The sequence below is a fragment of the Cnephaeus nilssonii genome, assembly GCF_951640355.1.
Source record: "Cnephaeus nilssonii genome assembly, chromosome: 11".
Taxonomy (NCBI): Eukaryota; Metazoa; Chordata; class Mammalia; order Chiroptera; family Vespertilionidae; genus Cnephaeus; species Cnephaeus nilssonii.
In genome coordinates, this window is record NC_137082.1 from 89,179,170 (window position 1) to 89,204,455 (window position 25,286).

Consider the following 25,286-nt stretch of genomic DNA (forward strand, 5'->3'; position numbering starts at 1 on the left):
CGGTCAGGGCCAGCCTCACAGTTTCTGAACAGATTCCCAGTCCATCTGCCACTGGCAGGTGGTGTTGTCCAGGGAGCCGAAGGGTCTGGCAGGGCCCGCGCTGGCAGCTCGGATTCCTGTGAGGGCAAACCTGGCAGTCTGCTGAGGAGACCCAGCACTCGGCCGGGGACAAGAATGGGTAAAGCAAACACAACCTATCCCTCTTCTCATTTTGGGCTTTAGTTAGGAGAAGGTTCTGTACCACAACAATACTGAATCATACCGATGTCTAACTTTTACACAAACTACATTCCAATTCTGTAACTGTCCACGCATAATCCTTCAACCTAACCATTTTCTTTAATTGAATCCCAGATGCTGAGACATGTATTTAAATATAGAAATTACTATATTTAATCAGTGATTGTAATACGGAGGTCTGAACCCACAGCTACTGTAAAAGTGAGATTCTAGGTGCTATTTTTCTTTCCAAATTCACAGGAAAAAAAAAAGTATGGATTTTTTATTTTAACAAGGTTGGGAGTAAATCTAAACCACTTAAAAGGATATTGTTTATCCTCATTCAGTTAGCATGGACCAAGTAAAATGTCACCCATCTCATTAAACATTAAAAAAAACCACATTTTTTTTGTTGAAATTGAAATCTCAGTAATATATTTCTGATTATTACAACTAGAACACCATTAGTTATAACTTAACTCATTCAGTTTAATATCCAAATATTTAAGAGCATGGGGTCTCCAGTGAGCAAGAAATAATACAAGGAATACATGGTGGTAATAAATGTAGAACACAGCAGTTAAGTGAAATGTGCTTGTGACTTGCTATTAGGTGCGTCATTCTATTAAGTAAGAAAAACTGTCTGACTAGTATAAGCGTAAGGTCATAAAATTACACTTAGCAGATTTCCGCAGGGCCAAGGTTGGGGGCCTTGCCTGGCTCCTGAGAAAGTGCCGGAAGATACCCTTGAAAGGGTTTGGGTGGCCTTTCTTGGGCTGGGGCCCTTCACCTCCCTTTGTTTACAAGCGAGCCGAGACCCCAAGCGTCCTTCAGGCTGCTGGAGACCGAGACGTCATGGGTGGTGCAGCAGAAACTTGGGTTTTTAAACAGGAAGAGACCAGCACCACTTGCTTCTGTTGGCAGAGAGCGATCTACAGAAGAGATTAAAACAATAAAGCCCTGGCCGGTTTGGCTCGGTGGATAGAGCATCCGCCTGCCCACTGAAGGGTCCCAGGTTCGATTCCGGTCAAGGGCATGTACCTTGGTTGCAGGCACATCCCCAGTTGGGGGTGTGCAGGAGGCAGCTGGTCAATGTTTCTCTCTTATTGATGTTTCTGGCTCTCTATTCCTCTTCCTTTCTGTAAAAAATCAATAAAATGTATTTAATTAAAAACAAAAAACAATGAACAAGTACTGCAATAGCGTTTACCGGGGACCAGGCCCTTCTAAGCTCTTTAGAGGCACTAACTCCTTGAATTTAAGCCCCATCCCAACCCTGTTGGGTACCACCATCCTCTCCTTTCACTGACCAGGAAGGAGCAGCACGGGGAGCGGAAGTAACTTTGGGGTTCGCTGGGCCAGAGAGGGAGGAGATGCCAGCCGCCTGGCCCCCGGCTGGCCGCCTCTGCGGCTGGGGACACAGTGCTGGCCCGGCACCCACCGCGCTGCGTTCTGGCGCCGGCTTTGCGCAGGGACCCCCAACCGAGGCACATCAATACCCAGACTTCCGGTTTTTAAAAACAGGATTACCCACCCATTTCTACGATGTTCCTATTTCCCTTTTAGTGTCATCTTAAACTGTCCTTTAAAAAAGCCAAGCTTTCTTCTCTCGGTTTGGAGCAAACCCAGCTTGCTGCAAGGCCACTGCCGGGCGGGCAGCAGGGGCAGCTCGGTGGCCAGCTGAACACAGACCCCGCGCGCACACCCGGGAGGGCGGAGGGCGGGGGGCGGCGGGCGGCTCCGGGCCCAGGGCAGTCCGGGCCGCAGGTGAGCGCCAGCAATGGGCCCAGTGCGGGCGGGCTCGCGGGGGGCGGGGGGGGGCTTTCCGCCGCCCGGAGGGACCCGCAGGGGCGGCAGTGGGACCCCACCAGGCCCACCCTCGGAGGGGAGGCGAGTCCTCCGATCAGGGCCACGCAGGGACCACCGCACGTCCGACCGCGTCTCCTTCCGCGGGAGGGGTCCCTTAGCCCGGGTGGGAGACACCGCGTCTCCCCGGCGTGTATTCGGGGGGAAAGCGCCCCACGGGAGTCACCTCCCGGAGACACCCCTCTCGCTCAGGTACAGCACCGCGGCCGCCTCCCGGCGGACAGTGCCCGAGGCTCGCGGCGAGCGCTGGGTCCCGGCGAGCGGGGCGGCGGGGACGCAGGAGGCGGGGTGGGGGCGCCCTGTCCCGGCGCCGGGGTGGGGGGCCGTTCTCCCGCGGAGCCGGCCGATCGGGAGGCGCGGTGTTTCGGGAGCGGGGAGGGCGGGGGTGGGGGACCCCCAGGTTTCCTCGGGCGCAGCGCCGCCTGCGGTTTCCCGCGGAGGTGCCCGCCCTCCGGCCCGCGTTTCCCCCGCGGCTCCCCCGCCCCGCAGAGCCGCCCTCCGCGGCCGGGACCCGCTCCCCGGCGCCCGCCCCCCTCCCCTCCCTCCTCCCCGCCCTCCGGCCGCGGCTCCGCCCTCCGCGCTCCCGGCCGCTCTCCGCCGGGGTCCCGGGCCGCGCGGGGGCGGTGCCCGGAGCCTCGCGCGCCGGCGGCGGGGATGCTGCTGCGGCCGGGCGGGCAGCGGGCGGTGGCCGGAGCCGGAGCCGGAGCCGGAGCCGCAGCCGGAGCCGCAGCCGGAGCGCGCTGGTCGCCGGCCGGGACGCCGCCTCCGCCCGCGATCCGAGTCCGCGGCCGCCGCGGGGCACCGGCGCCCGGAGCGGCATGAGCAGGAGGCTGCGCGCCCGCGAGCTCGCCGCCCCTCGGCCCCCGGGGCGCCCGCAGCCCCCCGCGCGCCGCGCGCCCCGACCCCCGCGCCCCCGCTAGCCCCGCGCAGGGCGGCCGCCGCGGCCGGAGGCGGAGGAGGCGGCGGCCCAGCGGGAGGCGGCGGCCCGGGCCTGCGGAGCGCGGCGCCCGGACCCTGAGCGCGCACCGGAGCCGCCGGGACCGCCGGCCGCAGTTGGCGCGCCCCCCGCGGGGTCACCGCGGCGCAGGGTCCCCTCCCCTCCCGCCGCCTCTGCCGGGCGGGTCCGCCGTGCGTCCTCGGCCTCCGGGTCCTCGCGTCCCCTCTCCCCGCCACCCCTTCCCGGTTTCCCCCCGCCCCCCGCCCCGCGCTCCCTCCCCGGCTCCCCGGCCTCCCATTCATCCGTCCGCCCCCTCCCTCCCTCCGTCCCTCCCGCGGGGCCCCCTCCCGCGCCTCCCCGCGCCCCATGGAAGTTTAGGGCCGCGGAGCGCAGCCCGGGCCGCCGGCCGCCGGGAAGATGTCGGCGCTGCGGCGGCTGCTGCGGGTCTCCAACCGCTCCCTGCTCGCCGTCCTCTTCCTCTTCTCGCTGTCCTCGTCCGGCCTCTACTTCATCTACGTGGCCCCGGGCATCGGTAAGCGGCGGGAGGGCGTGCAGCCCCCGCAGAAGGCGTGCAGCCCCCGCAGAAAGCGTCCACCGGACCCGCGGTTTCGGGGTGTCCCTCCCCCGCCGCGGCCCGGCTCTGGGATGGGAGTTGGGTGGGTGCGCGTGCGAAGGACGGAAAGACCGCGGTCCGGGCACCGAGCAAACCGGGGCGCCCCGCACCCTTCCTGAGCGTCCCCGACAGCGTCACCCCGTTAACCCCAAGGCTTTCCGCGTAAACCCGGGGCCGCATCGCGGTTTCATTCCAAGACCCCCCCCCCCCCCCCCCCCCCCAGAGAGCCTCTGGCTGCAAACGGGACGGAGGAACCGAGGGCAGGAAGCGGGGCTGGGTCCCACCGTGCGCGCCCCCTCGCGTTCTGGGTCACCGGCGGAACGGGGTCAGGGCCGGTTGGTGGGGCTCAGCCGTGTGTAGGCGATGCGTGAGTTGCCTTGTAAACGCGGCGCCGCATTATTATTATTATTATTATTATTATTATTTAATTTCTTTATTGGTTATGGTGGCACATAATTGTCCTCATCCCCCCATTCCCATCCCACACCCCTCCCCACGCATACCCCCACCCCCCATGTTGTCCGTGACCATTGGTTAGGCTCGTATGCAGGCACACAAGTCCTGTGGTTGATCTCTCCCCCCTACCCCCACCTTCCCCTGCCCTCCCTCTGAGGTTTGACCATCTGATCCATGCTTCCCTGTCGCCGGGTCTGTTTTTGTTCATCAGCTTATGTTGTTCATTATTTCCCCTAGATGCGTGAGATCATGTGATACAAGAAATACACTTATAAGAACCGAAAATGAGACAAGCCATAATGGTTATTTGCTGGGAGGTAAATGAATCAGTCTGTAGTGAGTTTCTTTCTGGGGCAACAGTTCTTTTGCGACCCAGTTTCAATGTCGAACATTTCCTTATGTGTACATGTCAGCAATGGTATTTCAGTTCCGGGTGGTGGACAAATGGTAGTGATGCAGGTCCGACCCTCTCTGGTTTGGTCCTGGGCATCCTTGAGCGGCGCACAGCTGCTGACTGCTAGCATGGCAGGGCGTCGTCAGCGTCTTCCATCTCTGGACTGCTTCTCTTCTGTCTTCATGGCTGGGGCAGTCCTGTCCATTCCTCTCTGTTGCAGGAATCCACATGGTCTTGGAGTTATTTTCTGAAAATATACAAACATGTTCTCGACCAAAAGTTAGTAAAGGAATATTTTCTATAAGTTTGACTTGGGGTCCTTTTTCATTTTTTTCTGCCCAAATGCCTTTCCTCTGGCTTGTTTTGACACCATGTGCGCATTATTATTATTTGGCAGTTTTCTTCGGTTCAAACCCTGTGGGTCTGCTGTTCACAGTGTTTGAACCTACGGCTGTAGGAGAGGCTGCACCAAGGATGGGGACTGCCTCTCCCCCCTGCTAGGGTGACTTCCGAGGGGGGAGAGGTAAAATAAAACTCAAAACAACCATTAGGCGAGGTCGTTTGTGGTCGAACGTGTTCACCTGTTTACCACTCTCCGGCCTTGGGGCTAACATGCCCTTTTGTATCATCTGCCCGGATTGGCTTCTGGATGGAACCAGTAGCCAGGTCCTCAGCCCCCTCTGGTTGAGAAGGTGCCGGTGTGGCATCCTGATGGGTGAGGAATAGCAACGTCAGGTGGACATGCACACGCACTGTATTTCCAAATGTTCCTGAGTTTCCCGTGGTGGCTGTGTATTTAACGTCACGCTCCTTAGGACCCGCGTGGCATCGCCTGTCATTTCTTGTTAGACGCGAGTCTTCTAAGCCAGTGTCCCTCCTCCCTCTGACGTGGCTAAACATGTAATGTACGGCCTGGCACAGGAGGACGCCTGCAGACCTCCGAGGTGGAATGGTCACCAGGCCTTGTCTTGTGTGGCTGTAGGCTACGGTGTTGTAGTGCATTGTGAGGTGGGGGTGGGGATGGAAGAAGCCAGCCTCATTGAGGTTCTTCCCTTTTCACAATGAAATACGTCATTGACTCCTGAACAAGAGGGTTGGCATTCTAATTTATTTCAGTACTTCTCAGAGTAAAACTGTATGCACTGAATGACTTTTTTATATCTTACCAGAGGCCCGGTGCACGAAATTCGTGCAAGAGTAGGCCTTCCTTCCCCCGGCTGCCGGCACCAGCTTCCCTCTGGGACCGGACTTTGTCTGGAAGGACGTCTGGTCTAATTAGCATATTACGCTTTAATTATTATAGATTGTTTTTTACTAAAGTATAAAGTACGAAATTTATATTAGTTCAGGTGTACGCCTTGACTTTTCTTGGTTAAATTTCGGGTTCAGTGAAGATATATAAGCTCAGATGATGCTTGAGAAGACGTAAATCTTGGAAACCTTGATGTATCCTGAAATAGAAGTTTGAGCTGTGACCGGTTTGGCTCGGTGGATAGAGCGTCTGCCTGCGGACTGAAGGGTCCCGGGTTTGATTCTGGTCGGGGGTGTGTGCCTTGGTTGCGGGCACATCCCCAGTGGGGGGTGTGTGGGAGGCAGCTGATCCATGTTTCTCTCTCATCGATGTTTCTGACTCTCTGTCCTTCTCCCTTCCTCTCTGTGAAAAATCAATAAAAAAAAAAAGTCTGAGGTCAAAGTTTGAAGAAGTATGAATATTTTAACATGTTATTTCCCTTTAATGCAGCTTTTTCCTTTAGGCTAATTAAAATACTCCTTGAAGCTGTAGTAGAAACGACGGTGATAGCTCAGTGGACTGAGAGTAGTTAACCAAAATAGTCAGCAGGCTTTTCTTTAAATCCTCTACCACTTTGGAAGACTTCTAAATGAACTCCTCATTCTACAGCATTTCTTATTTTCTCAGGTAGCTCTTTAAGGATTGGACGTCTTTAGGGGATGTTATTTTATTAGACATTTAACTGCGATATGTTGGAGAACAAGTTTTTTTTTTATTCTTAGATAACCAGTTTCTCATTTTCTTTTTTGAGCGACATAACATGTGAAAGGTATGTTACTCAAAAAGCTAACCAAAGGAAATCAGAGTTTCAGCTCTTACCTGATAGTCATCCATTTTTTTGTTAGGGCATTAGTATATTATCTATCGATTCTTAAAATTCAATTGATGCGAAATATGAATACATTTTAAAAAAATTTATGCTTAATGTTTGCCATAGGACAATTACTTATAGCTCATAAAAATTTTGGCAATTTTCTTAGGTTCAAACACTGTACTGTTTTGATGGGTCTTATAATTTATAACTTTAAAAACTTGATTAAACCTAGCAAGAATGAAACACAAAACTTATAAAGTTCTCTCTGTTTGTGGAACCAAACCCAGTGTTACTTAGTAGAAGGAAAAAGCCTCGTTATTTGTCTTTTAAGTGTTGGGAACAGTTTTCCGGTGGTCGCGTTTTTGCTGGAAAGCTGGAGTTTTACCATTGGCTGCAAACACTGGCAGTTTTTCTGGCGGTGTCAGGCTCCCTTGGTTAATTTTTGGGAAAATGCAGGGCAGGTACAGAAGTTTAAATAACCATTGCTTGTCAGTTGTTCTTTCCAGTAAAAATAATGTTCCGTGAAAGAGGGAGCTAGTTCAGCTCCCAACCCCTCAGTCAGTTGCAGAATTTGATTTTCTTTCTTTCTTTTTTAAAAATATATTTCTTTATTGATTTCAGAGAGGCAGGGAGAGGGATAGAGAGAGAGAAACATCAATGATGAGAGAGAATCATTGATTGGCTGCCTCCTTGCATGCCCCCTACTGGGGACTGAGCCCACAACCTGGGCATGTGCCCTTGGCCGGAATCGAACCTAGGACTTTTCAGTCTGCAGGCTGATGCTCTACCCACTGAGCCAAACCGGCTAGGGCCATAATTTGATTTTCAAAATGTCCCTGGTGCTTTGGTGTGCCGCCGAAATGCTTTCTGCACACTTTCCATTTCATCGTAGATTTCTTATTAATGAGACAGACTCAAAACTAATTAGGTCCTTATAGCTAGTTTATTATAGGCACCTAGAATCTTTCTGAAATAATTCATATTTTAGCCTGGATTACATCTTGAGGCAAAATGTTATGATGACTGAAATATGTGTTGTATAAGAGAGCCCCTTTTATTAATTTAAATGTTGACTCTCTTGTTAAAAAGTTTGTATTAATCTTGTGTCCATCAACCTGCTTAGTAGACATCCTATATAATAAAAGCCTAATATGCAAATTGTCCCCTCGGGCGGTTGTTCCACCGGAGGTTCGACCAGGTAGTTGGACTGCTTGCTATGACGTGCGCTGACCACCAGGGGGCAGTGCAGAACACGGTGGGCGTCAGTGATGTGGCACTGCCGGCCCCGATGGGCCCCGATGAGAGTGGGACCGCGATGGGATGGTGGAGCAGATGAGAGGGCAGCTCCAGGCCAAGGCAGGTGTGAGTGGGGGCCTAGTCGCCCCGCAGAAGGCGACCAGCGGCAGCAGCAGGGGACCCAGCCCTGATCGATCGCCCCGCAGATGGGATGGTGGAGCAGGTGAGGGGGTGGCACCAGGCCAAGGCAGGGTGCCAGGCAGGGCTGCGGGGCTCGAGGCTTTGGGCCCGAGCTGGGGGGGGCGATCTCTGAAGGCCACCCTGAGGGACCCCACCTGTGCACGAATTCGTGCACTGAGCCTCCAGTCAATTATATTTTCCTGCCTTTTCCACCCAAGACCTGCTTCCTCCCGTGCCTTCCCCAGGCTTCCTCTCATTTTAGTTCATCTTTCTCAGTCTCCTTCACCTGGGTTCTTCCCGCCCTCCCTCTCTTTACGCGCCGATAGTACCGCACAGTGGCAGACAGGCAGCATGTCTGTTTAGTTTCTAACGTTTCCCATGTTGCGCAACAATTCTTTGGCTGTTTGGGCCTTCGTCTGCAATGAGTTCCCCCGGACTCAAGGCTCATGCTTTTAAGAATAATTGGGAACATTTTTCTTGATCGTCTGATCCACGCAGGAAACGCAGGGAACGTGGTGTTTATGTGATGAACGCTAGTGCTCAGGAGCACTGGTCTGCGGACAGCCCTCCCCTGCCCCGCCGTGCCCGGAAGTCCTGGACAGGAGCCCGGGCCCACCCAGCCAGGCAGGAGCCGCCAGCTGCTTCCCTGTCGGTTCCTACCTTTGTGCCTGATCGCAAAGGTGCGTGCAGCTTCCTCCCAGGGAGCTGGCTGGGTTGAGAATGGGATTCCATTTAGCATGACAGCGGTTCCCGGTATAACCTCCAGCACAAGGCGCTCATTTCCCCGTGGTAGCGTTCAAGGAGCAGGTGAGCCGAGGTGCAGGGTCATCCCGCAAACAGGAACCGGGAGCCTCCGGTGGGCCAGGCCTGTGGGGCTGGGAGACAGAGAGGGGACAGAGTTCCTGCCCTCCCGGACAATGGGCTGAGCTGTGGAAGAGCTGTAGCCAGACCTTAAAGCATGCGGGGGGGCGGGGCGGGGGGGGGGGAAACCGGGCAGGATGATGGGGGGCAGTGAGGGCTGCTTAAAGATTTCCAGAGGAGGTGGTGTGGGGAGTGGGTCCTTGCGGATAGATAGGGTTTGTCTGGACCGAATAAGGAATTCTAGTCAGAGGGAACAGCTTTTGGGGTTCCAGAAAATCGGAGCCTTTCCATCTGGCTACTCCTTACGGCGTGGGGTGCGGAGGGCCAGGCGGGGAAGAGGCTCGGGCTCTCCTGCCCAGCCTGGCGTTCTGGCTGGTGAGGCCCCTAACATTCCGGGCGGAGGAAGCGGGTGCTGGCTCACACTGCGTTCTCGAAGCTGCCTGTGATCAGAAAGGCGTCCGTGGGCCTGTGATCAGGGGGCAGAGGCCTGGGGAAGAGGTCACCTCCCTGGAAGTGGAGTCACTGCTCCTTTGACTCACCTGAGTCCTTGATAGCTGACAGGCTGCTTTCTTTTTTTTTTTTTTTTTTAATTGTCACCATTTGTGGATGGTGCGGTTATATATGCAGAAAACCATAAAGACTCTATCAAAAAACTGCTAGAATTTATAAACAAATCCAGTCAAGTTGCAGGGTGCAAAATCAATATGCAAGAACTGTTGCATTTTTATACACTAGAGGCCCAGTGCACAAAATGCATGCATGGGTAGGGTCCCTAGTGTCGGCTGGCTGCCAGCCGGGGCCTCCCTTCCCCCAGCTGCCTGCCGCCACCGCCAGCTGGGGCCAGCCAGGGGGAGGGGCCATGGGCGGTTGGCCAGCTGGCTCTGCCCCCTGGTCGAACCCTCGGTTGAGGGGACAATTTGCATATTAAGTTTTTATTATATAGGATAACCATCAGAAGGAGAAATTAAGAAAAATCATTCACAATTGCACCAAGAAGAATAAAATACCTAGGACTAAATTTAACCCAAGGAGATGAAAGTTCTGTACACTGAAAACTATAAGACATTGATGAAAGAAATTGAAGAGGACACTGCCGGAAGCCAATTCCAGCATGTCATAATTGCAAGAGTTTCATCAAAAGGTTGATGGAACTTGGGGACTCAACAAGGGCTGAGTCACATATGTTATCACCTGTTGGGAATGGCTAAAGGCATTTCCCCAAACCTGAAAAGGATGATTGCTTGCTGCCAGACAGCTTAGGGCAATGGTCGGCAAACTCATTAGTCAACAGAGCCAAATATCAACAGTACAACAATTGAAATTTCTTTTGAGAGCCGAAAACCAACTTCTGCACATGGGCCACGAAGTTTCAATCGCACTATATGTGTGCGCCCACATGAGGTATTTTGTGGAAAAGCCACACTCACGGGGCCAAAGAGCCGCATGTGGCTTGCGAGCCGCAGTTTGCCGACCACTGGCTTAGGGCATCTCAATCTACAGGTTATTGCCTCCTCCTGGCCAAACACCTGAACAGCCAGAGGTAATCCCCCAATCTGAGTCGCTTCAGTGTATACAAACCCTACCCTTTGATGTGTATATCTCTACCTTGCCTTAGGACAAATTGTGTTAATAAAAAGCAAGGGGTCCTGAGACAAGCAGAACTTAGTTCCTTTAGCTAAGTCTTCTCTGACTCCCTATAATGCCTTCCAAAATTGTGTTTCGTCTCTGGATTCTTGATTAATTTACACACAGCCCTTCTCCAGATTGCTGAACCCTTCTAGATGCTGGATCAAGACCACCATTAGGACACAAATAAATAAAAAGATATTTTGTGTGCATGCAGGAAGAATTAATAAGATGTTATTACCCAAAGCAATCTACAAATTCAGTGAAATCCCTATCAAAATTCTAACAGCATTTTTCATAGAAATAAAACAGTCCTAGAATTTGTTTGGACCCCAAACAGTCAAAGCAATCTTGAGAAAGAAGAGCAAAGCTGTAGGCATCACGCTCCTGGATTTCAAACTCGATTACAAAGCTATAGTGATTGAAGCAACACGGTATTGGCACAGAAACAGGCACATGGATCGATGGACTAGAAAGCCCAGAAATAAAGCCAAGCATATGTGATCAGTTAACTTCTGACAAGGGAAGCAAGAATATTCAACAGGGGAAGGGTAGTCTCTAATACATGGTGTTGGGAAAACTGGACAGTCACGTGCAAAGAAGGAAACTGGATCTCTATCTTATGCCACACACGAAAATGAACTCCAAGTGGATTGCTTGAATGTAAGACCTGAAACCTTGCAAGTTTTAGAAGAAAACATAGGCAGGAAGCTCCTTGACATTGGCCTTAGCTATGTTTTTATGGAACTGATTTCAAAGGCAGGAGCAACAAAAGCAAAAATAAGTGGAACTGCATCAAACTAAAAAGCTTCTGCATAGCCAAGGCAATCCATCAACAAAACAAAAAGGCAAGCTACTGAATGGGAGGAGGAATTTGCAAATCATGTATCTGATAAGGGGTTAACATCTAAAATATATAAATAACATCTCCAACCTGATAACAACAAAATTCAATAAAAAAAATGGGCAGAGAATCTAAACAGACATTTTTGCAGAGAAGGCGCATAGGGCCAACAAGTACGTGAAAAGGTGCTCCGTGTCACTGATCATCAGGGGACGGTAAATCAAAACCACGATGAGGTGTCACCTCACACCCGACAGAAGGGCACTTGTCAAAAGAAGAGCGAACAGGTGCTGGTGAGGGAGTGAGGAGAGAGGAACCCTTGTGCACGGTTAGTCGGAATGCAGACTGGTGCAGCCACTATGGAAGACAGCACGGGGTTTCCTCAAAAAGTTAAAAATAGATCTTTCATATGATTCAGCAATTCTATTTCTGGGTATTCATTCAAAGAAAATGGAAAACCTAATTCATAAAATACATGAACGCGATGTTCATTGCAGCATTGTGTATGATAGCCAAGATATGAAAACAGCCTAAATGCCCCTCGATAGATGAATGGTAAAAGAAGATGTGGTACATATATGCAATGGGATACTACTCAGCCGTAAAAAAGAATGACATGTTACCATTTGCAGCAACATGGATGGCTCTTGAGGCTATTATGCTAAGTGAAATAGGTCAGGCAGAGAAAGACAAATGCCGTATGATTTCATTTATATGTGAAATCAAAAAAAAAAAAAAGCGAAAACAAAACAGACTCAGAGAACAGATGGGCGGTTGCCAGAGGCAGGAGAAGGTCTGGGCAGTAAGTGAAGTGGGTGAAGGGGATCAAGGTACAAACTTCCAGTTATAAAATGTCATGGGGATGTAATGGACCGCATGGTGACTATAGTCAGTAATACCGTGTTGTAAAACTGAAATTTGCTAAAAAAAAAAATAATCTTAAATTTTTAATTATAAGAAATAAAATGATAACTTTGGGTAGTAACAGATATATGGTGATCATTTTGTGATGTATACAAATGTCGAATCACGTGGTACACCTGAAACTAATATGGTGTTACATGTCAACTATACTTCAAAAACAAAACAAAAAATCCCGCCAAACTTTAGTCAGTATTTGGCTATAAAAGGCTTTCAATAATGTCTTTACAGTTAAGTAGTTGTATGGAGTTTGTTTAACATGATATCTTGATTGTAATATTTGAGGTTTGTTAGTGTTAATATGACTTTACTGAAACCCTGTTATACATATTGCCTTCCTGATAATGAAGTGACTCACTCAGAAATTATGACTTCTAATTATGGTGCAGGTTCCAGTTTGGCTCAGAGAAGGGAAAACTGGACTGGACTAGTATTTTCATTTAAACCAAGAGACCTATGGTAGAGAATCATAAGGTGCCTTGGTTATTGACTTGAAAATACTCTTCGGCTTCGGAAATCTTTGAAATTCATTTCCCACACATTGCTCTTCTCTCTCCTGCTTGTGTTGCTGTCATTTTCTTTTCGTGGACAAGTGAGTTGAAATTGGGGAAGGCATTTTAATTGTGAAAACACAGGGAAGTTGGGGACGATGGTGGAGCATATAGTTCAGATCGGTCTCGCGTATATGTTTTCTCGAGATAGGATTCGTAAGTGGATGGAGACTCATTTCACACTCACCTCAGGTACTCTGGAACCATTAATTTCCATAATTATGTAATGTTTCTGGGGGTTTTATTTATAGTTTGATCTTTTCCTCTGCAATTTCATTAAGTAAATTTCCCTACTGATTCGATTCTGAAACTCGATTGAATTGTCTGCGTCCTTCCTCCCCTGATTCCCTCATTTCCTCCCGGCCCCGCTTTTCTCCCGTGCATTGGGTTATAACGCTTAACCCTTTGGGCTCTGCTCGTCCTTGGAAGAAGCTATGCGTTTACTTTTGGTAAATGCCAGTGAATTACCAGGCGACAGTGCCGAGGGCTGCCTGTGGTGGTGCTTTCATACTCGTAGATTCAGAATCTCCTGTTTGAACTGCCAGCTAAGTGGACTCTCTCTTGAACTGATGATCTGGTTGGCGCAAAAGAACTTCCTTTGTTTATGGTTGGTTTGGGTGGTTTATGCTTCTTCAGGGTTTTGATTTTTATAGAGGAAAACTGCTTGGCACATGGGAGGCATTCGATAAATATTTGCTGAATAAACATGTCTTTACCCTGAACTTCTTTAGTAAGATTATTGGAAAAGTAAAAAAAATAAAATAAAATAAAATTAATCCTCACCCAAGAACATGTTTCCATTGATTCTAGAGAGGAAGAGAAAGAGAGACAGAGACAGAGACAGAGAGAGAGAGAGAGAGAGAGAGAGACCCATCAGTTGCTTCCCTCCCTCGCGAGCCCTAACCAGGGATGGAACCCGCGACCTAGGCGTGTGCCCTTCCTCCCTCGCTGCCTTCATCGGCAGACTGACTGGTCTCGGGGCCTTTCCTCTCTGTGCCTCCTGTCTGTGCTCGGTCCCCACGTCCGCCTCTGAGCTTCACCTGCTTATCTCCTTTCTAGATAACTTCCCTGTGGTAATTCGCCACCGTAGTCCCCACTTTTTATATGAGTGTCTCCCCAAATTGTATCTCCAGCCCCTCTTTCTTAGCTCCAGCCCTGCATTTATAAAATTGATAACTGCGTGCCAGAATGCCGAACCAGCACGGGCTCCCTCAAAGTCAGCCCTCCCCGTGACTTACTTCTGTTAAGGGACCTGCGGCTGTGTGTCCCAGTGGTTCTGGACAGGGTATCGGGATCCGAGGGGGCTGTGTGTGAATCCTTTGGAGCTCAGATCGCTGCAGACTGGCACCTTCTCACTGGACAGAGCTCCATGTGGAAGGGGGTGGGGAGACAGTAATAGCAAATATGCTTCTTTCTTTTTTTAAATTTTTATTTTTATTGGTATCAGAGAGAAAGGGAGAGGAGGGGGAGAGGGAGATAGAAACATCAGTGATGAGAGAGAACACGCCCCCTACTGGGGATCGAGCCCGCAACCTGGGCATGTTCCCTGTGGGAGTCAAAAGTGTGACCTCCTGGTTCCTAGGTCGATCGATGCTCAATCACTGAGTCACACTGGCTGGGCCTCAGTTTTCTTTTTAAAAAAAAATATATGTTATTGATTTTTTACAGAGAGGAAGGGAGAGGGATAGAGAGTTAGAAACATCAATGAGAGAGAAACATCGACCAGCTGCCTCCTGCACACCCCCTACCGGGGATGTGCCCGCAACCAAGGTACATGCCCTTGACCGGAATCGAACCTGGGACCCTTCAGTCCGCAGGCCGACGCTCTATCCACTGAGCCAAACCGGTTTCGGCAGTTTTCTTAAGTTGAGAGTGAAGCAGGTTCATAAATCCCTTTCCACACAAACCCAGGGTAGGAGGCCTAGAAGCTGTTGTAAACTGTTGATTTTTTAAGGTTTTTTTTGTGTGTTTTTTAAGTTGTCCTAGTCTTTCTTCCCCTGGAAAGCAGAAATGGTGAATAAGTTAAATTTCTGTCTCACAATGCAAAGACAGGTAGCAAATGAACTGCCTTAGAGAACACAGCATGGCCCTGATTAAGCAGGGGTCGTCTTAGTGTATTTCTGGTCGTGCTGAGGCTAAAGGCAGAGCCGGGGAAGGTTTGCCTGTTAGCTTCTGAGATGTAGTTTCTTGCGAGGAGGAAGAGAAATGTCAGACAAGGGTTTCCTCTCGCTCATTGGCTTGCCAGTCGGACCTTACGTTTTGTATTAAGGAGAAGGAGGCACATGGCTACTGGAGTGTGGGCTCACTTAGTTTTACGATGTTTGGAAACCAGACAAGTTAAGCCATTTTCCTGCTGGTTTGGCGTTGGCTCGCTGCGTTGGACACACTCCTTTTTTCCTGTTAGCAGGACTTTCTGCTTAACCGCAGCTTCCTTCCCAGGGGGTTTGGATCTTTAGGGACTAAGCCCCTGAGGACGATGAACCTGAGGAATGGGACTCAGTTAGCTGTACACTAGAGGCCTGGTGCACGAAATTCGTGCACGGGTGAGTGTGTGTGTGTGTGTGTGTGTGGCTCAGCCCAGCCTGCACCCTCTCCAACCGCTGGCTCCCAACCACTCTCCTGCCTGCCTGCCTGATTGCCCCTAACCGCGTCTGCCTGCCAGCCTGATCACCCCCTAACCACTCCCCTGCCAACCTGATCGATGCTTAACTGCTCCCCTGCTGGCCCGATTGCCCCTAACTGCCCTCCCCTGCAGGCCTGGTTGCCCCCAGCTGCCCTCCCCTGCTGGCCATCTTGTGTCCACATGGGGGTGGCCATCTTGTGTGTTGGAGTGATGGGCAATTTGCATATTATCTCTTTATTATATAGGATGATTTAAATAGACTCATAGGCTTCCCATTTGGAGAGGTCACTGTCTTGCTCTGTTTTTTTCTCACGTTGATCTGATGAGGAGTGAATGTGTTCTTTTGGTCAGTGTTTCACCTTTGTGCCAGGTGCCATCAGTCATCATTTTTTCAATGAACATTTTTGTTACCTGGCGTTTTGAAAGATGTTAGGAACATTTGACTATCTTTCCTATCCCAGATCTTTTCCCTGCTACTTAAATTTGACTTGGTTTCAAGATGTCAAACAATTTTCTTTACATGAAAGGTATGTTCATTAGAAGTAAAAGCTATATAGTTTTTTAAAACTCTGTTTGCCGGTCACACATCATGCACAAGTGTTCTTACCTGGTCTGTCCTTGCGTAAGCCCGTGCTGGTTCCTGAGGCCTGGGAAGCGGAATTGGCCGGGGCTTAGCCCTCGGCTCGGTCCTGCTACCCCGCGGCTGCCTCCTTTTCACAGTCGGAGGCAGAACCAACACTGTAAGGTACTGACATCCCTGGCCACCAGCTTCAGGCGCGCCTTGGGGATGAAATGATCCAACGTGTTGTAAACCAGTTGGTGCTGGTCATCGGTTGGATGTTTTTTTCCTTCATAATTTCCTTTGAACTTGAGATCATGGTTTAGGTGGAATTGCTGAGGTTAGTTTGGCCTTTATTGGCCATTTACCCACATTTTTGGTTGGCCCCTCTTCCTGTTGTTGTTTTTCTCTGCCTCTTATTTTTTTGCTCGTAAAGTCCACTCAGGAGCAAAACTGTAATAAAAACACGCAGTGTTTGTCATCCAGGGTAACTTTCAAGCCTAAGCAAGTCGGAGCTAATGATAGGACTGCTTTCCGAGAGGAAGTAGGCGGGCTCTCACAGATGATTGAAGTAGAGCGTCTGTGAACCCGATTTCGTTTCTCTCTCCTGAGCTGAAGGTGAAAGGGAAAGTGTTATTGACTCTTTCTGTGCTCGCTTTATTTACTCTCTGCCCATGTGCACTTTGAGCACCATCACATTTGTGTGGAAAACGGGAGAGGAGGTAGTAGGCAGTGCAGGCAGCTCGTCCGCCTGCCCCCTCTTGAGGAAGTAGAAGGGGCCCAGATACGTAGTTGACGTTTCCAGTTTTTTCATCGGCGTTCATTTTTTTTTTTTTTTGAGGATGTTGTGACCGTTGAGAGGCAGCTTATCTTAAAATTGAAAGGGTCTCTAATGAACTGAGCCTTGCACTTTCTTGGTTTGTCCATGGTAAGGATCCTCTTCCCATGTCTGAGTGGAGCTTATGATTTGGGGGCTTTGTGGGTGGAGCATTTAGAGTAGAAGGGGCTTCGGAGAGCATCTAGGGCAGTATTGACCATTTTATTTTTTAAAAATATTTTTTTTATTGATTTCAGAGAGGAAGGGAGAGGGAGAGAGAGAGAGAAATATCAGTGATGAGAGAGAATTATTGATCGGCTGCCTCCTGGATGCCCCCTACTGGGGATCAAGCCTGTGAGTGCCCTGACCGGGAATTGAACCGTGACCTCCTGGTTCAGAGGTGGATGCTCAACCACTGAGCCATGCTGGCTGGGCTGTACTGACTATTTTAGATGAGGAAACTGAAACCCAGTGAGCTGCCCACGTTATGCGCTAGCGAAGTCCGCACCAGGAGAGAAGAGGGGGCATCTCAGGAGGCAGGGCTTTTTTGTAATCTTTGTCCATTTACCAGTTTCTCCCCCAAAAAGAAACTAGGGGTCTATTTTTAAAGCACTTACCACAAAGAATTACATTGACCAATTTTGAAAATGCACACTATGGTTTTGTTTGCTTTTACAATCCTGGTTGGTAGATTTGTGAGTTAAAGGGAGTGTGAAAGTCCAAGTAATTAACTGTAGAGAGAAAGGATCAAAATAGATATTGATTCTAGATAATCCTGCCCCGCGCAGCCCCAACACTTTGATAATTTGCAAGCTCCATATGCATACTGGGTATTACAGTGATTTAGCTCAGTGGTTGGCAAACTCATTAGTCAACAGAGCCAAATATCAACAGTACAACGATTGAAATTTCTTTTGAGAGCCACATTTTTTAAACTTAAACTTCTTCTAACGCCACTTCTTCAAAATAGACTCGCCCAGGCCGTGGTATTTTGTGGAAGAGCCACACCCAAGGGGCCAAAGAGCCACATGTGGCTCGAGAGCCGCGGTTTGCCAACCACTGATTTAGGATATATTTTGATTAGGTAGGGGATCCTCGTCTCTGTGGCATTTTTTGGTTTGAGGGAATTCACATAGAATTAGTGAAAGTACATTTTATAACTATACTAGAGGCCCAGTGCACGGATTCGTGCACATTGAAAGTGAATTAATTAGAAGGTGGCCGGTGGAGCAGGACTGGGCGAGATGTGCTGGACATGCCCTGGAGCCAACTTCCCACGGTCCCTCCCCAGCCGGCCGCCCGTGGGGTGGTGCCGGGGCTCGAAGGGTGTCTGAGGAGGGAGTGGGGTCCCTCTGGCAGGTGGGTTCCCTCAGCCTGGCCTGCGAGGATTGGTCCAAAACCGGCAGTCTGACATCCCCCAAGGGGTCCCGGAGTGCAAAAGGGCTCTCTGCAAAGTTGCTGTCACTCGGCAGCTCCTGCGTTGAGTGTCTGCCCCCTGGTGGTCACTGTGCATCATAGCTACGGGCCAGTCACTTAGGCTTTTATATATATATATAGACTAGAGGCCCGGTGCACGAAATTCGTGCATCGGGGGGAGGGTGTCCCCTCAGCCCAGCCTGCACCCTCTCCAATCCGGGACATCCCTCTCACAATCTGGGACCGCTGGCTCCTAACTGCTCACCTGCCTGCCTGCCTGATCACCCCTAACTGCCCCCTCTGCTGGCTTGGTCGCCCCTCACTGCCCCCATGCTGGCCTGGTCGCCCCACACAGCCTGCTGGTCAGTAGTTTGGTCGTCCCTCGCTAATCCCCCTGCTGGCCTGGTCGCCCCACACAGCCTGCTGTTTGGTTGTGACTGTGAGGGTGTCATGACCAATTTGCATATTACCCTTTTGTTGGTATAGATGATTGCATACTTGTAATAGAATGCCTCTTTGAAACGTCTAAGTATGTTTTATAGTAGAAAATAATTTATAGATAAAGGAATTCATTATATTTCTGTTTGATCATTCAGTCTTATTCTATTTGATGGATAGCACTACTTTAATATTTTTCACTTTTATTTTAAAAAGCAGTGTTTTGGTAAGTTTTTGGAAATTTAGAAAAGTCATTTTAAATTTCTGTTTTCCCTTTGAACATGTTTAATTAAGTCAGTTTGGGTTTATTGGGCAGTTTCCCAATTCTGAATATTTTATTAAATTTGAAAAGAAAGCTTCCTGAGTCATGATATTCTCTCTCTCTCTCTCTCTTTTTCTTTTCTAGCCAACACATATCTCTTTATGGTACAAGCTCGAGGAATAATGTTGAGAGAAAATGTGAAAACAATAGGACATATGATCAGGCTTTACACAAACAAGAACACGACACTCAATGGTACAGGTAAGATTGCTTCCCGCGTCAGCTGGCTCTGCTCCTGCCTCTGAGCCTTGTGGTCACACTGCAGTGACCAGGTCTCCAAGCTCTGCCTTTGCCTCCAGGTAACTCTCTGTTAAAGAGGAGGGTGTCTCCTCCTAAAGGCCTCTCACTGCTCGGGCCAAGACTGTGACACGTTCTATTCTAGGATCTAGAATAGTCCAAGACCTACGTAAAAGTGATGAGGGTTTTGTGCAGAGACTCAAGTGAGTTCTTGCTTACCCGAATTCAACAAAATAGAAAAGCAGCTTGTACTTTTCCAATTCTCTTGTATTTAAGATAAGTTAACTACAAAAAAATATGTTATTCATAGTAGCTGTTCTGCCCTCCTTTTTCTAATGTTTATTCTAATTCCTAAAATGTTTTCCAACTGTGTCTAGAAAATACTTATTGTTTTTCGTTATCGAAGGTTCTTAATCATTTTATGGACTTTTTAGGGGCTAAAGGAGAATTTACAAAATTAGAAATTAGTAGCTGCTCTTGTCTTTTTAAAAAAATATATTTTATTGATTTTTACAGAGAGGAAGGGAGAGGGATAGAGAGTCAGAAACATCGATGAGAGAGAAACATCGACCAGCTGCCTCCTGCACACTCCCCACTGGGGATGTGCCCGCAACCAAGGTACCTGCCCTTGACCGGAATCGAACCTGGGACCTTTCAGTCCGCAGGCCGACGCTCTATCCACTGAGCCACACCGGTTAGGGCTGCTTCATTGGTCTTTTAAAAATATTTTCTGGACGAATGTTCATTAGCACGACCTAAGGCTAACATGTAAGCAACAGGCCGGATGAATGAGGTAAGGCGGGGGTGAAGGGGTGCAAGTGTTGTGCTCCTTTCACGCCTGCTCCCCACGGTCTCCTGAGAATGGTGGGCGCCTCTCTGACGGGTTCAATGGCTGGTTGTCAGCTGTTGTAGCCTCTGTATTCTCCCTTTAAACAGTTAAAGATTTAATTTGTGTCAGCAGTTCTTCATTGTGCCCCTGTAAACAGCATACACACATACCACATGATAGGACGGTCTTACCTCCCAGCCACAGATGCTTTTTCTTAAAATGCACGCTAAGGTAGGTAATACTTTTAGACCCTTCTAAACATTCAAGACTCTAACATACAGGTTCTTTTTTTTAAACAATTCTTTATTACTGAAAGTATTACATATGTCCCCCTTCCCCCTCATTGACCCTGTACAGCCTCCTTCTCTCCTCCCCCCCTCCAGGCCTTCAGCACCCCATTGTCTGTGTCCATGGGCCATGCATATCTGCACACAAGGTCTTCGATTGATTGCCTCCCACCCACCCTCCCCCGCCTTCCCTCCGAGATTCACACTCTGTTCCACGCTTCCATGTCTCTGGGTCCACTCCGTCCATCAGTTTATTTTGTTACTTAGATCCCACATGTCAGTGCGATCATGTCATACTTGTCTTTCTCTGACTTATTTCCCTGAGCATGATACTCTCCAGGTCCCTCCATGCTGCCTCAAAGGGTAAGAGATTCTCCTTTTTTACTGCTGCATCGTATTCCATGGTATAAATGTACCACAGCTTTTTATCCACTCGTCCACTGATGGGCACTTAGGCTGTTTCCAGATCTTAGCTATTGTAAATTGTGCTGCTCTGAACATAGGGGAGCATATATCCTTTCTGACTGGTGTTTCCGGTTTTTTAGGATATATTCCTAGGAGTGGGATCACTGGGTCAAATGGGAGTTGCATTTTTAGTTTTTTGAAGAAACTCCATACTGTGTTCTATAATGAACTGCATTCCCACCAGCAGTGCACTAGGGTTCCCTTTTCTCGGCATCCTCGCCAGCACTTGTCATTTGTTGATTTGTGGATGGTAGCCATTCTGACAGGTGTGAGATGGTACCTCATTGTCGTTTTGATTTGCATCTCTCGGATGATTAGTGACCTTGAGCATTTTTTTCATATCTAACATATAGATTCTTTACACTTCTATATTTTATGCTTCTATAAAATCCTTCCTAGTTATTTGCCAAATTTGTGTTATGGTCACCACAAATCAAAACATTCCTGTCTTCTCTTTATTTTATTTTAGAAAGACTGTCTTGTTGTAGTTGATGCTTTATTAGTACAGTGAAATTCTCATTAACTGGTCTTCTGAATAGTAGGCCAATTTTAGGAGAAGTGTATACATCTTAAAAGCTGCTTTAGGACTTGTCCAGGTTGAATAAGTTGATTGTAAAGGTGTTCATTAACAGAGATAGTAAGCATCTGTGTACAATCCAGTTCTTTTCCTGGGGTAGGAATTTGTGACGTGTGCGAATGTTAAGCATAAATAGGAGAACGGACTGCTTGGGCACGATGAACTTTCCCTCAGTCCCTGAAAGTGGGAGAAGGAAACCCTCTCCTCTCTCACCAAGTCACCCTTCAGTAAAGACTGAAGAGCCCATGCATACTTGGAGTACGTTTTGCTTACTTTTTAAAAAAAATCCTCACTCAAGGACATGTTTATTGATTTTTAGAAAGGGGTAGGGAAAGAGAGAGAGAGAGAGAGAGAGAGAGAGCGAGTGAGAGAGAAACACTGATGTGAGAAACAGCGATCGATTGCCTCCTGTGCATGCCCTGGACCTGCGGCCTGTCGGTGTACAGATGACGTTCCAACCAGCCGAGCCACCCTGGCCAGGGCAGGTGTTTCTGAACCTCTGAGAACTCCTCACACGGTCCTTTATTGGCAGAGCTGTTCCTGGGAGACAGTCGTCACATCAGTTAGGACTTGGACTTGGTAAGAGAGACCCAACTGCGATGCTTTAAACACATGAGGGCTCTGCTCTCGGCAGAAGAGGTTTGGAAGTTGGGTTCTGCTACAGAGAGAGAGAGAGAGAGAGGGGGGGGGGGAGGAGGAGGGGGAGGGGGAGGGGGAGGGGGGAGGGGGAGGGGGAGGGGGAGGGGGAAGGAGAGAGAGAGCGGGAACGGGAGTTGGCGTAGGCAAACATGAGCTCTGCCATTTTCATTTATATCGGACAATTGGTATAGTTCATATGCCCACCTAGATACTGGGGTACGGCATTAACAAAAACACCCTCCCTTTACGTGAGGCTTTGGGAGTGGGGGGGGGGACATAATTATAATGCAGTTGTTTATGTCTGTGTGAACTTACACAAATACGACCTGCCAAAACGGAGATCATTGCCAGTAAGATGGACAGAGAACTAACTGAATTCTAGGGGGGGAATTGATTAACACGCACTGCCTCATTTAAAATTTAATACTCCCGTTAGTTCTTAAAGTTCTCATCACAAGACAAAAACTTGTAACTCTGTCTGGTGATGGATAGTAACTAAACTGGTAATCATTTTGCAACATATACCTATATCAAAGCATTATGCTGTACACCTTCAAGGAATACAATGCTATATGTTAATAAAAATACCTTATAAAAATAAAATGTAACATTTAATGGCAAACAGGTTGTGTCAGTTATAAGTACATTTAACTGATTTCAAAAAGGGTTTTTTAACCCTGTGCCCGACTTTCAGAAGCGTCAGGTGTAAATAGATTCCATGTAAAATATTTCCGTAAAGAAATCACACTCTCTCATCACCAAACGGTGCCTGGCCTTGTAGCTGCGGGGTCAGTCGAATTAAAAAACCAAGATGTTCTCAGTGAGCGATGCGGAAGCAGACTGTAAGGGTCCCGCACCGTTAGGGCCGGCAGGTTTGTTAGCAATAACCTAGCACGAATGCATGTTCCGAGGCCCCCAGACAGGGCCAGAGCGACGTGACACGCGGGCGGTGAACAGATTGAACTCACTGGGTTTCCACTACCGGCTCACTCTGCCCGTTTGCGGGAAAACATGGTCCTGGCGAGCCCCCTTGGGCCTGTTCCTCCCCGGCAGGCCAGGGGCCGGGGGGCCGGGCAGCAGCTGCTCTGCGTCCCCTCCCCGCGTGTGGCTGCGGGGGGGGACCCGTTCATCAGATGAAACAGCGGCTCCCTGCAGAGCAGCTCTGGGGCCCGTCTCGGACCCATCTGCCACGCAAACCCTTTAAAACGCCCCGATTTGGAGAGCAGTGGCCAGCCCGGAGGGACCTAACGTCTTCGAAGGAATAATGGTTTTGGGGGTTTAGTACAGGGTGGCCCCCAAACCGTAGTCGTCCTTGGCTCTGGTATCAGCTGTGAAGTCTTCATCTGCAGTCATTTTCCTCTAGGTCAGTGGTCGGCAAACTCCTTAGCCAACAGAGCCAAATACCAACAGGACAACGAGTGAAATCTCTTTTGAGAGACACATTTTTTAAACTGAAACTCCTTCTAACGCCACTTCTTCAAAATAGACTCGCCCAGGCCGTGGTATTTTGTGGAAGAGCCACACTCAAGGGGCCAAAGAGCCGCGTGTGGCTTGCGAGCCGTGGTTTGCCAACCACGGAGCTAGGTTGTCGGCACTTCATCCGATACTTTAAATCAGAGGGGATTTAACTTCATGAAAGAGAGATTCAGACAGTGGCCGGGCGTGGACAGGCTTCTACACAGAACACGGGCTGACACCCGTGTCCCCGGACACAGTGCTCACGGAGCCCTAAGTCTGGCTGTGGGCTGAGGTCCGTGGGATCCTTGATCAGCCTGCGGCCAAGAGGAACACGTGTAGCTCCAGCACTTGGTATTTAAGGGACGTGCAGACACTGACCTGGCGTGATTTTAAGGTGTTCTTTTAAAAACTGGTTCTTTAAAAACGGATAAAAGTGATGCAGGGCCCCGTTGTGAAAGAGTCCGTCCTCCTCACACGGAAATAAAAAGTGAGATGACCCCCTGGCCTCCTGCTGCCACAGACTCCCCCAGGAGCCGAGGGGGCAGCTATTTGCAGGGGTGTCTGGAGAGCTCACCCTTTCTGGGAGTTGGATGTGGATTCCCAAACTCAGTGTGTGGCTAAGAGAGGGGGCCCCGGTGTTCATGACGAGAATGACTCAGTTACGCAGGGTCAGGGCATCGTCTTACTGAACGTTAGCTCATGACACTGAGGATTGTGGGAGGGGTGACATTTCTCTGCCTCGGGGTGATGAGCAAGTGAGACTTTGGGCCCAGAAAGGCAGTGGACGCCCAGGGACGACCTTACTACCGCGTGCCGTCAGCTCCTGCAGGTGCACAGCGTGCCGCCAGCAGCTGCTCGGCCAGCAGAGCAAGGCCCCCGGAAAGGAGGACATGATCTTCGGAATAACTTTGAATTGGGTATCTGTCTAGATACGTTTTTTCAGAGCCTCCTAAGGAAAGAATCAGAACATTGTTGGACTTCCTTATACGTACCTGTGTTTCGTACCTTTACGTTTCTCCGTCATCTGTGGGCGAGGTGAGACGTGGGTTGTGGGCTACTCGAGGGGCTTCTGTGCCCTTCGTCTGTCCCTGGGCACACAGGACAGTCGCTGCCCACTGAGCCCCCTGCCTTCGGCGGGAGGATTTTCCTCGGGTGCTTCCTGGGTCCCCAGAGAAAGTGTGCCGCACCAGCACGGCCAAGGGTGAGCCTGAGCGGGGCGGTGAAGGATTGAGAAAAGACAGACAAGAGGAGAAAGCTGGGTCTGGGTGGGACACTGTCCTCTGATGGAGAGACAGCGACAGCGCCCACAAGTCGACAGCACCCACAAGTCGTGTCTTTATTTTATAGCCAGATTTCCACGAGGCAAAGTGAGGGCGTGGTCAAGATGTTTACAATATTCTCGTGGGTTTCATCCTACTCAGTTACATGCACCTGAACTCTATCAAGCCCACGTCACTCAGGCACGTGGGGCCACGTGTTCGGACCATAGGTTCAAGCCCACAACCACAGCTGTTGGCTATCATTGTGCTGGGAGGCCCTGCCCTCCAAGCTGGGACTTGCACGCGGCCACGAGAGGCCTGTGCCCTCTCATCAGTCCGAGGCTTGAACCCGTCCAAACGCTGTGGCCGCTCTCCACAGAAAGGATTCCCTCCGGCCTCCCGCGTCCTGGTGGAACAGGCCGTAGCGACCGTTCCCTCACCCATCCCTGTTTGTCACGTGGGCTTTCTGGCAGCACAGGCACGGATGCCCTGCCACGTTCCTCCTGGCATTTCCGGGCGTCCTTTAAAATCGGACCTCCTCCTCCAGCTTC

At 49.7% G+C, this 25,286-nt stretch overlaps 1 protein-coding gene across 1 annotated transcript in view; it reads left to right on the forward strand.

Annotated features, from left to right (window-relative positions):
• Positions 1-3,108: 3,108 nt before the first annotated feature.
• The window catches only part of B4GALT6 (beta-1,4-galactosyltransferase 6), a 51,955-nt gene continuing 29,777 nt past the window's right edge, over positions 3,109-25,286 (forward strand). Inside the window, exons 1-2 of the mRNA XM_079783706.1 lie at positions 3,109-3,554; positions 19,069-19,185. Of these exons, the coding sequence (XP_079639832.1) occupies positions 3,440-3,554; positions 19,069-19,185 (232 nt within the window). The 5' untranslated portion in view covers positions 3,109-3,439. The remainder of the gene's footprint in view (positions 3,555-19,068; positions 19,186-25,286) is intronic.